Source organism: Anopheles merus, chromosome 3L (assembly GCF_017562075.2).
Source record: "Anopheles merus strain MAF chromosome 3L, AmerM5.1, whole genome shotgun sequence".
Taxonomy (NCBI): Eukaryota; Metazoa; Arthropoda; class Insecta; order Diptera; family Culicidae; genus Anopheles; species Anopheles merus.
Window position 1 is genome coordinate 3,092,825 of NC_054085.1, and position 11,916 is coordinate 3,104,740.

At 44.5% G+C, this 11,916-nt stretch overlaps 1 protein-coding gene across 1 annotated transcript; it reads right to left on the minus strand.

Moving 5' to 3' along the window:
* Positions 1-8,046: 8,046 nt before the first annotated feature.
* LOC121598745 lies at positions 8,047-9,224 on the minus strand. The gene is made up of 2 exons (XM_041925994.1): positions 8,141-9,224; positions 8,047-8,067 (listed from the first exon to the last, which is right to left on the minus strand). Exons 1-2 carry the CDS (start codon positions 9,182-9,184, stop codon positions 8,047-8,049), a joined length of 1,065 nt encoding a protein of 354 aa, XP_041781928.1. The 5' UTR covers positions 9,185-9,224.
* Between the last annotated feature and the right edge of the window lie 2,692 nt (positions 9,225-11,916).

Below are 11,916 nucleotides of genomic sequence, written 5' to 3' on the forward strand. Positions count from 1 at the left end.
TTAGTCCGGACGTTACAGCTCGGCTATCCTGAAAAATAAATTACCCTCAATTTCCTAATCAATAAACTCGGTCCAACGCCTCAACTTATTTGCTATCCTTCTATATCGCGTACCACGTACCTATCATGGGGCAACACTTTATGGATGACGTACGTGTGATATCTTCTAATCCAACAACAAGTTTTCTCCTCCTGTACAGGGACGCACATCCAGCTTTATTCGTTGTCCAACACTGACTGACACCCTCACGCTCATTCGTCACTCACACCCTCTTAGCTGTACCCTAGGATACCACAGTACGGTTCCTTGAATTTAGGATTGAGCTTCTTATTACCACTTTCGATCGTATCAGTGTAACGTATAGCCACTAAGTCGCGTTCCTTATAGCACTGTGGTGGTTTGTGCTTTTTGGTGAAGTATTTTTCATTCTTCCGTTGAGACTCTTCTATATTTTCTAACACTTTAGCCCGAATTACTTCGAATTCCCTACAGGCTTTCTCATCTAGGTATTCGGCTAACTTGTCTGGAACTTTACCGCGTTGCTCAACACCAAAAACTACGACAGAGGGGCAGAAGTTCGTAGATGTAATGAGTACTAATTTTACAACAATTAACTGACAGAAGGCAGAAGACCGAAACCTGAAGACGAAGAACTGAAGACGGAAGAACAGAAGGCGGAAGAACGGAAGTCGGAAGAACTGAAGGCTGAAGACTTAAGATGAAACGCTGAAGGTCCCTTAAAGATAGTGCAGTATTCGGTAACGGTAAGAGGTCCTAGCTAATGTGATATTAGTTTTAAACGCTGTGGAACACCAGTTTTTTTTTCGGTTGAGGAGTTCAATATATTTAATGGAGTTCAGGAAGCGACTAGCGCTGTACATTTATACATGGGTTCGATAAGAGGTGCGCTCACCTCGCGTGAATTGACAGCAACGTCAGGTTGCGTCATTGGTATTACTGACGGACATTGCATCCACTAGCATCCTAACTGGTACTATAGTGCGCTAATGAAGCTCACAAGACTTCCTGTATCCAGAAGGGAACGAACGCAGGGATGAGTAGTACGCTTAGCAGCAGAGTGGAAAAATGTCAAACTTACCTCTTGATTTGTGGCGAGAGCTTCGTCCGAACTAGTATTGCCCTCGACAGTGGCGTTGGCCCGGCGTTCAAGGCAGTAACGGTAGACGTGCCCAGTCTGTAAACAACGAAAACATCCGCCGGGTGGGCACGGCTGTGGGCACGCGTTCTGAAGGTGTCCGGATCGAGAGCAGTTGAAGCAGCGGATGGGTTCGTATGACGGGCGGGGCCGTTCCATACGGCTGTTCGTTGTGGCCCGGGCATCAGCGGAAAGGGGCCTGGTGGTGGTGACGGCAAGATTCTAAAAGCTTCAATTTCTTCCAGAAGTCGTTCATCGTTCATCAGAGGCATGAATTGCAGACTCGACGTAATTGACGGGCTTCCCAAGCCGTCGATGACGATCGGGATCGGTTCCGAATCGGGGATACTGGCTTGGCCTGCGATGCGCTGCATGTCAAACAAGTACTGCAGGGCGATTCCTGGGGCCGCAATCGACGGTTACGGAGTTGGCGATAAACGGACTCGGGCGTACCCGTCAAACATTGCGAGGATTGGGAGTGGTATCATCTGCTCGAAATCATAAGGTCATTAAATAATCTTTATTTTTCATTCATAAGTTTTTGTTGTTTAGGTGTTATTCGCCGAAAAGATTACTTCTCAAATTTTTGTGGATTTTTGCCAAATAAAATCTCAAAATGTAGGTGTTTAGTAAGCTATAATTTTCAATGTTATACCTGCTCTCGGGGTGCTATAATTATAACTGCTAAAACTAGGGGTGAAAAAATTCCCCAAAGCCTCGCAAGCTCTTTAATGCGAGGGCTATGGGGCGGTGAACTTGTATGGCGTGCGAGCCCTCGCACGCCCTCGCAAATCGCTGTCAATTGCATGGCGGGTAGCAACAACATGAAGATTGTCAATCAACTCTTTCTTCATTTCGCCATAAGGGCGGTGGCAACGCTCATCGGATGCGATTTTATCGGACGTGATTTATATGGGATTTGACAGATAACGTCGGACGTGCGATTTCGTCGTCCGACGTTATCTGTCAAATCCCATATAAATCTCGTCCGATAAAATCGCATCCGATTAGCGTTGCCACCGCCCTAAGTAGTGACATCAAGTTCTTTGGCGACGTTAGCGGCTGTGAAGAAAAATTTATCTGCATGGCGCACCCCGCACAACAAAATCGAGCAGTTTTTGAGCTCGCTTTCTAGCTCGCTTTCCGCCGAAACCGATCGAGAAAACGAGCAGAAATGTCCGAAGAACCGATCGAAGCTCTTGATCTATCGAAGCGTTTACGGTCGTTCGAGAGAACGCGCAGTATGTGTTTATCTCTTTCTGACAAAAAAGCTCCGGTACATGACCGTGATGGCGCAAAAATGATAGTGGCCGAAAAATAGTTCACACCCACGTTCTCTTTCTCCCCTCCTTCCCCTCTTCTCCATCTTTTCACCTTGCTTTATCAATATTGGTTCTTGCTCTCTAGCTACATTGAGCGAGCCCGCTGCGCAAAGCGATCGAAAACTTGACTGCCACTCGCTCAATGTAGCTAGAGAGCAAAAACCAATAACGATAAAGCGAGGTGAAAGGGAAAAGAGAGAAGAAAGAGAACGAGGGTGTGACCTATTTTTCGGCCATTATCATTTTTGCGCCATCACGGTCGCGTACCGGAACTTTTTTGTCAAAAAGAGACATACACATACAGCACGCTCTCTCGAAATACTGTAAACGCTTGAACCGATCAAGAGCTTCGATCGGTTCTTCGGACATTTCTGCTCGCTTTCTCGATCGGTTTCGGCAGAAAGCGAGCTAGAAAGCGAGCTCAAAAACTGCTCGATTTTGTTGTGCGGGAGAGGTTGAGAATTTTTCGATCGCTTTGCGCAGCGGGTGATCTATCGAAGCGTTTACGGTATTTCGAGAGAGCGCGCAGTATGTGTTTATCTCTTTCTGACAAAAAAGCTCCGGTACATGACAGTGATGGCGCAAAAATGATAGTGGTCGAAAAATAGTTCACACCCACGTTCTTTTTCTCTCCTCCTTCCCCTCTTCACATCTTTCACCTTGCTTTATCAGTATTGGTTCTTGCTCTCTAGCTACATTGAGCGAGCCCGCACAACAAAATCGAGCAGTTTTTGAGCTCGCTTTCTAGCTCGCTTTCCGCCGAAACCGATCGAGAAAGCGAGCAGAAACATCCGAAGAACCGATCGAAGCTCTTGATCTATTGAAGCGTTTACGGTCGTTCGAGAGAGCATGCTGTATGTGTATGTCTCTTTCTGACAAAAAAAGCTCCGGTACGCGACCATGTTGGTTCAAAAATGATTATGGTCGCAAAATAGTTCACACCCACGTTTTCTTTCTCCCCTCCTTCCCCTCTTCACCATCCTTTTACCTTTTATTGGTTCTTGCTCTCTAGCTACATTGAGCGAGACGCTGAGTTTTCGATCGCTTTGCGCAGCGGGAGAGGTTGAGAATTTTTCGATCGCTTTGCGCAGCGAGTGGCTGACAAGTTTTCGATCGCTTTGCGCAGCGGGTGGCTGACAAGTTTTCGATCGCTTTGCGCAGCGGGTTGGGAGGTTTCATACAAGTTCACAATCTGCTCGAATTTATTTTGTGGACTGTCCTTGACTGAACCGATTTTGGTTAATATTTGACCTGGTTAATACACAAACCTTGACATTACATGCCGTAATTCATACACAAACCTTGGTCTGTTGTCGAGTTCCATGGTTGCCGGAGCGCCGGTTAAGGTAGATGGCAGCAAGACTTATCGCGCTTGAAAAACAATATCAAAGATGATTTGAGTTCGCGTCATTCGCTGTTGTCGTGCCAAAAGCAGTGATTTCCCTGTTTTGTGAAAAGTGCGTGATAAAGCCAACTGCACGTTTTTTTGTGCAACTGAGTAACATGTTTTGTTTGTTTCATAATAATGTATTGTTCAGAATAATTCCGATGGGTGGCATGATGTCTCAGTATGTATCATGTTTCTTTTGAATTTTCCATAGTGTTTCTCTCAATAATTTTGCTTAAACTTCGATGTTAAATGTTGGTGAACATAATCGACTGGATGAGTTAATTGAATCATTTATGTTTTATTCCATTGTTGGTAAGTAGAAATCGATAGACAAACCATAATTGGTTTTTCATCACAGTAGTGCGCAATGTGAATTGTTAAATCATAGTACATAAGCACATCAAATTAATAAAAAAAAAATTGGCACTCATTTTTATTTCTGTTTTCGATTATAAATTAAACCTCTTTTACGGCCTCACGATTTTGAGAAAACAAAGGTAAATTGTTAGCTTTTTTCATATCTGGGTTGGAATGAAAATTGAACTAGAATTAACAAAATTAAAAAAAAAACTGGTACAACATTTTTTTTAAAAAGAATCCAAAGCTTCGCTTGGGCAAAACTGTGAAGGGACAAGTTCAGCTCGGCGCTGATTTCCTTCAACTTTCCGTTCCGTCGGCATCTAGACCGCAAGCAGTTGGTTTTGAACCAAACATGCATACAGAGAAATTTTGTTTTTGCTATAATTTCAACTCTACTCTGGTCATCAAAACTGTTGTGTGTGGGATGTGGTCCTGTCAACTGCATCAATTCTTACAAGGCTTTTGTTTACAACCTCAACCACAATCAACCTTGTTGAGGGCCATTTTGACGCTACCTTTAGATTGAGTGAAAGTTCAAATCTCGATTTAATAAGAAAATACTATTGAAATATATGAAATTTCTGCAGCTTTCTTTTATTGAATCTTGGTTTTGTAAATGTAGCTAAATCTCACTTCTCACTTTCCACAAAGAAAACGCTTTTGGCTTTTTTGGTTTTCAAGTGGCAATTGAACCGGTTTATTTTTACGATTTGACATAACAACCGTCACCGGGTTGCATCACTTCGCTTCACTCTCAGCTGTCAGAGGTTGACGTTTGGCCTCAATTAACTTTCGCCTAAGTCGGAAGCAGGATCTGCTTCTTGCGAGATCCACTTTCTCAATTTGTCAGCTTCTAGTGCGCCGTCGTACGGAATTTGAGTGTGCTGTATACCGTCAATGTCCCTTACTACATATCTATCGTTGGGCAAACGCTTATGAATTATGTAAGGTCAATTGTACCTAGCTATCAGTTTCTTATTAACATTGGTGCTGTTATCGACATTGCGGATGACTACAATATCTCCTACTTGAAACTCAATACCTGGGCGATGTTTTTACTAAATTGTTCCTCATTGATTATTTGTGATTGAATAATGTTATCTGACGCAGTTTGTCGTATGCTAACTAGATTTTCCTGTTCCTGGGTTGACTTTTCTTTGAGAAATTCTGTTAATTCATCAACTTGGGGACCACGTTGGTCCGTTCCAAACAGTAGCATTGAAGGGGTAAAACATGTTGAAGAATGTACTGTGTTGTTCAACGCGAATTCCAACGCACGAAGTTTAGTGCTCCAATCTGAGTGATCGTATGGGTCAGTCGTTTTGCTAAGCATGGGTCGTAATACTCGATTCACTCTTTCCACCTGGCCATTGGCTTGTGGTGATGAAGTGGCCGTTAAAATATGGATAATGCCACGACTCGACAAATATTTGGTAAATTCGTTCGATGTAAAACATGTCCCCCTATCGCTAATGATTCGTCTTGGACGGCTATAGTATGAGAAGTACTGCTCTAGAGCACTACATGCGCTCTTGCTGCTAGTTGATGTTGCTGCATAAAGCTTTGTAAATTTAGTAAATGCATCTATCACAACTAAAATATACTTTTTCTGCGATGCGATTGATGGTAAAGGGCCCAAGTGATCAATATGTACAGTGTCGAAAGGAAGTTGAACTTTTGGTATGCTATGGAGATTTCGCTGGTCTTTACGTGCAGGTGCAGAATAGATTAAACATTTCAAACAGTTTCGTACAAAATTTTCAACGCGTGCCTTCATTGTAGGGAACCAATATTGTCTACTAATTGAAGTACAACACTTGTCTACGCCCAAATGACCCATTTTTTCATGAATACTGCGAATGACGTTATTGATCATTTCTCTTGGTACCAGTAATTGCAATTTATCCTGGGAAGGTTGCCTGTACACTACATTACCTTTTTTCAAATAACCATCAATTGAATTCGCTTCTATTTTTTCCTTCAGCTCTGTTATGTATGAATCACGAGACTGAGCGATCTGTAACTGCAAGTCAATATCTTTGTCATCGACTACTATCGCTACCTGTTTACGACTTAGCGCGTCGACATGGTTCATCGAACTACCTGGTCTATGTGTTATTGAATAATCGTAGTTCTCCAAGAACAACGACCAGCGAGTAATTTTTGCCGAAGTGTTTCGATGTTTTAGAGTCTCTACTAAGGAGTTACAATCGGTGACAATTTTCAATGGTATTCCATGAACATAGGCATGAAAACGTTTCAAAGCATAAATGATGGACAATGTTTCCAACTCATAACTATGCAATTTTGCCTCGTCTGAAGATGCTGTTTTCGAAAAGTAGGCAACTGGCAAGTTTTCCATCTTCTTGCCTCTGTAATAGAACTGAGCCAAAGCCTATCGCACAAGCATCACAGTGCAGTTCTGTTTCTCTTGAAGGATCGTATACAGATAATAAAGGTGCTTCAACCAGTTTTTTCTTCAGAGTTTCAAAAGCTGTAACACATTGATTATCGAAGACGAAGGTAACTTTGTCTTTCAACAAATTGGTTAAAGGTCTGGCCAGTATAGAAAAGGATGGGACAAAACGACGGAAAAAGGAAAACAACCCTATGCACTGCTGCAATTGCTTCTTGTTTTGTGTATACCAGCAGCATTTGCACGATAGCCTAGGTAGTCCAATTCTTCATGCGCAAACTTACACTTATCCAAACGCAATTCCAATCCATTTTTCCGCAATGTATATAAAACTTCTTTGATGATATCAAGATGTTCATAAAAATCAACAGATGCGATAATAATATCATCAATATATACGACCAGCTTACCCTTTTCAATGAAATCTCTCAACACGTTGTTTATGAACCTTTGAAATTCGGCCGGCGCGTTTTTCAGCCCTAATGGCATACGTAGGTATTCGTATTGCCCGTCAGGCGTGACAAAAGCTGTATACTTGATCGAATTTTCATCCATTTTAACCTAATGAAAACCACTTTTCAAATCAAGTAACGTAAAATAATTCTTGTTCTTGTGGAATAATTTTCTATAAAGGAAACTTGCAATAACATTCTTCAACAGTTCTAGCTACTAACGAGATTTGTTCATCAAGGAGATCTTTCTTCTTCTTCTTTGGCTCAACAACCGATGCCGGTCAAGGCCTGCCAACACACTTTTGGGGTTGGCTTTCAGTGACTTATTGATTTCCCCCCATAGCAGGATAGTCAGTCCTACGTATGGCGGCACGGTCTATTTGGGGCTTGAACCCATGACGGGCATGTTGTTAAGTCGTACGAGTTGACGACTGTACCATGAGACCGACTTCGACCGAGGAGATCTTTACCTATGTCAAATAAAGTATCGTTATCAGAGGAAGTATCAATAGCGCATAATTGTAAGAATGTATTGATTGTGCCCTCATCTTGAGGAGAGGTCAATAATTTAGTCGACAAAGTTTTACCTACTTGTACATCGCCCCCTAGCTCTTTTAGAATGCCTAGATCGCGAAGTTTCTCTGCCACGTGTGTTTTCAGGGGAGGTATTATGGAACTCAATTTATGGTTTAATAATGTGCTTTTATCATAAATTTGATGTTGCAATATAGCTAGAGTAACTTTTAATTTTGGCATAACATCTCTACCTACAATAATGGGCCATGACATACAGTTTTTAGGCAAAATAATAAATTCATGTTTTATTTCATTTTTCCGATACTTGATTCGGCAATTAATTCGTCCCATTGACAGTAACGCACTATTTCCTAAACCGCAGTATCCCGAATTTTCCGGTTTTTGTAAGAGGCTTATGGGCACCAAATTTTCATTTATAAAACTTCTAGGGCTCCCTGAATCGAAAAGAGAAAACACACGTGGAAGAAAACTATTCGGCCCACTTAATTCTACAAACGTCACACATACCTCCTGCATGGCTGGAATTTGTTGTAAATAACCCGATTCCATATCCATTGAATGCACCGCAGCGGCTGGTACGTTGTTACGGTTCGGACATTCGCGATGTGAATGTCCCGTCTTCGAACACCGGAAACACGATCCATGAGGACGTTGGGGTTGTTGGCATTGGCTTTGATAGTGCCCTTGTTGCAGACAATTGTAGCACTTCACGTGCTCGATGTTCATGGGTACGTCGCGAGTAGATCGTCTGTCCTTGGGTGCAGATGTTGACGGCTGGTGACGTGTCCGCATCTCTTCATATCTTTTCAGCAAGGGTAGGAGATCATCCATCTGACGAGCAGCATAACGCATAGCGGCGGTGTTGACCGGATCATTTATACCTTCGATTATGATGTCAACAAGCTCACCCTCGGGAATTTTCGCTTTCCTGGCAATATTCTTCATGTCAATGAAGTATGTTATGGTCGATTCGGAGGCAGAGAGGCGGCGACTGCGTAGCTCGTGATAAACACTTTCAACGGAATATGTTTGTTGAAATGTTTCAATGAGTGTTTGCTTCAGAGCATTATATTCTAATAAACCTGAAGCTCGAGCTAATACTTGAGCTATCCCGGAAAGCAGTCGAAGCGTTATCACCAGTTTTTGCTTTAAGTCGATGCTGAACAATTGAAAGACTCTTTCTAATTCCTCGAACCGCATCGAGATGTCAACGCCATTTTGTCCGCTAAACGACGGAACCAAGCTTTCAATCGTCGTAAGGTTGGGAAGGTTTTTATCAGCATTACTCTGCAGCTTCATCTCCGAAACTTCCTTCTGCAAGGTCAGCAGTTTCTTCTCCAGCTCCAGCTGATCAATTTTCTCCTGAACGGCACAGCTATTACCGGAACATTCTTCAGCAGTGTCCAACAGTGTGCCTTCCATTTTGTTTTCCTTTGCTTGCACCGGCATCACGGCGTCATACAGACTCCGGATTTGGTTAATTGTAGCGTTGGCAGGACAATCTACGCCAGCATCCGATAAAACACACACCATTTGGTCCTTTGTAGGCATTTTCGTGAGTAAATCCCACTTCTGAGGTTGTAAATGTAGCTAAATCTCACTTCTCACTTTCCACAAAGAAAACGCGTTTGGCTTTTTTGGTTTTCAAGTGGCAATTGAACCGGTTTATTTTTACGATTTGACATAACAACCGTCACCGGGTTGCATCACTTCGCTTCACTCTCAGCTGTCAGAGGTTGACGTTTGGGCACCTACTTTATAAATTTCTACAGTTTTCATCTTTTAGAAGTAAAAAAAAAATAATCAAATAGAAAAGAAAGCTATTCAATTTCATGTGGGCGGTCCCTTGATACAGTCGTCAACTCGAAAGACTCAATAACATGTCCTTCATGGGTTCAAGCCCAGAATGGACCGTCCCCCCGTAGAAAGGATTGACTATTCGGCTACGTGGTAATGAAGGAAGTCTCAAAAGCCTGTATAGCCCGGCATGTCCGCGAAGGACGTTGCGCTAAATAGAAGAAGATTTAATTTAACCTTACCCAGTCCTCACGGACCGCATGTGGCCCGCGGGCCGTAGTTAGGAGACCCCTTAGGTTGATAACAGCTAATGTTTTGATATATTTATTGATGTCGATGTCATCCACAAAGCCAAGAATTGGAGAGATCGGGTGAAAATCGTGCCCTTGATGTCGAAGCCCGCGCTTCGAATGATACCTTCTAAGTCAATGTGAAAGGGTAGAAAGGAGAGTCCGTCACCTTGCCTCAGACCCCTGTGAGATTCGAACGATTCCGACGGCAAGTTCGACACTCTCACATTACACTGCACCCTGTTCACAGTGGCCTCTAACAGCCGGATCAACTTCCCAGGGAAGTGGTACCGCTGCATGATGCTCCATAGCTCCTTCCGGTCTATGATGTCGTAGGCCGCCTTGAAGTCGATGAACAGGTGGTGCGTTGGGAACTGTTGCTCTCGGCACTTCTGAAAGATCTGCCGTAGAGTGAAAATTTGGTCGGTGGTGGATATGCCTCCAACAAACCCAGCTTGGTAGCTGCCGATAAAATTTATAGCAAGGAGTGCAAGTCTGCAGAACAGGATCAGGGACAGGATCTTGTAGGTGGCATTCAGGACTGTGATGGCTCGGAAATTCGGACAATCCAGCCTGTCGTCCTTTTTGTAGACTGGGTGAATAACACCCAGCATCCATTCCTCCGGTAGTTCCTCCTGTTCCCAGACTTTCACGATCAGCCGATGCATTTCGACGGTAAGCCTCTCCGTCCCCATCTTGAAGAGCACGGGCGCCAGACCATCGCTGCCGGCAGACTTATTGCTCTTATGCTGCTTGATGGCGCTGGCAATCTCATCCAGAGATGGCGGGGGCACCTCGTCGTCTGCGCCGATGCTGTCGCTGTTGTTACTGCTGTGCTGCTGCTGTGGTGGTTGCCTTGTTCTGCCACTTGCGTCAGTCTCTCCTGCTTCTGCTCCATTCAGATGTCCTTCGTTGTAGCACTTCCACCTTTCGATCACCTCCCGCTCGTCCGTCAGGAGATATCCTTCCGCATCCAGGCACATTGCGGTTTTGGAGCAAACCCGCTTCCGAGCCTCCTTCGATCTCCTGTAGAACAAGCGGGTGTCCCCCGACTGAGAAAGCTGCTCCAGCAGCTGTTCTTCTGACTCTTCAAAACGGCGCTGCTTGGCCTGGAAGAGCAGGGTTTGCTGTTTCCTCAGTCGTCTGTAGATATCCACGTTTTGACGGGTTTCATGCCATAGCATGCGGGCGCGCGCTGCATTCTTCTCGGATAGTGCTCGTCTGCACTCTTCGTCAAACCATTCCTTTTTCTCTCCACGTGGTAAGCGGCCGATCTTGTGTTCGGCTGCAGTGCTGATGGCTCGTTCCACCATACGCCAGTGGTCCGCGAGGGGCATCGCGACGATGTTGTTGTCGGCCGGTAGCGCTTCTCCGAACGCTGTCGCATACCCCTCCGCCACATCAGCACACTCCAACCGATCCAGGTCGAGCCTTGGGGTGGCCTGACTCCGTTGGTTGTTAACCACGGAGAGTTTCTGGCGCAGCTTTACCATGACCAGGAAACTGTCCGAGTCGACGTTTGCGTCTCTATACGTTTTAACGTCGATAATATCCGAGAAGTGGCTTCCGACAATCAGTACGTGGTCGATTTGGGCCTTTGAATCACTTCGGTTGTCTTCAGGTTGCGCTCATGTGCTCATGCGCTTGGAGGAGGCAAAGTTTATCAGCCTGAGGCCGTTGTCATTTGTCAGCTGGTGGACGCTGAAACTTCCAATCGTTGATTTATATGCCTCCTCCTATCCAACCTGAGCATTAATGTCTCTGATGACGACCTTCACGTCATGTTTTGGGCAGCGGTCGTACTCCCTCTCCAGCTCCGTATAGAAGGCCTCCTTCTAGTCATCGGTGCTCCCAAGGTGCGGAATATGCACATTTATAATGCTCAGGTTGAAGAATCCGCCACGAATTCTTAACCTGCACATCTGTTTGTTGACCGGCCACCACCCGATTACTCTCTGCTGCATCGCACCCAGCACCATGAACGCAGTACCGAGCTCGCGCGTCTCTCCACCGCTCTGGTAGATCGTGCAGTTGCTACGGTACTGGCGCACCGTCACGCCTTTCCAGCATTCCAGCAATTCCGGTCTTCACATCCGATGAGAGGGTTTTGCAGTTCCATGCCCCGAGCTTCCAATCGTAAGTCGTTTTTCGGTGCGTGGGTCTGAATCGATTGGGCCGATATGGTACTTATTCTTG

Coding starts and splice junctions, on each gene's coding strand:
- LOC121598745 (XM_041925994.1), bottom strand. CDS start 9,184: ATGCCTACAAAGGACCAAATGGTGTGTGTTTTATCGGATGCTGGCGTA. Junction 8,068..8,140: donor AAATTCCAGCCATGCAGGAG/GTATGTGTGACG, acceptor TTTTCGATTCAG/GGAGCCCTAGAAGTTTTATA.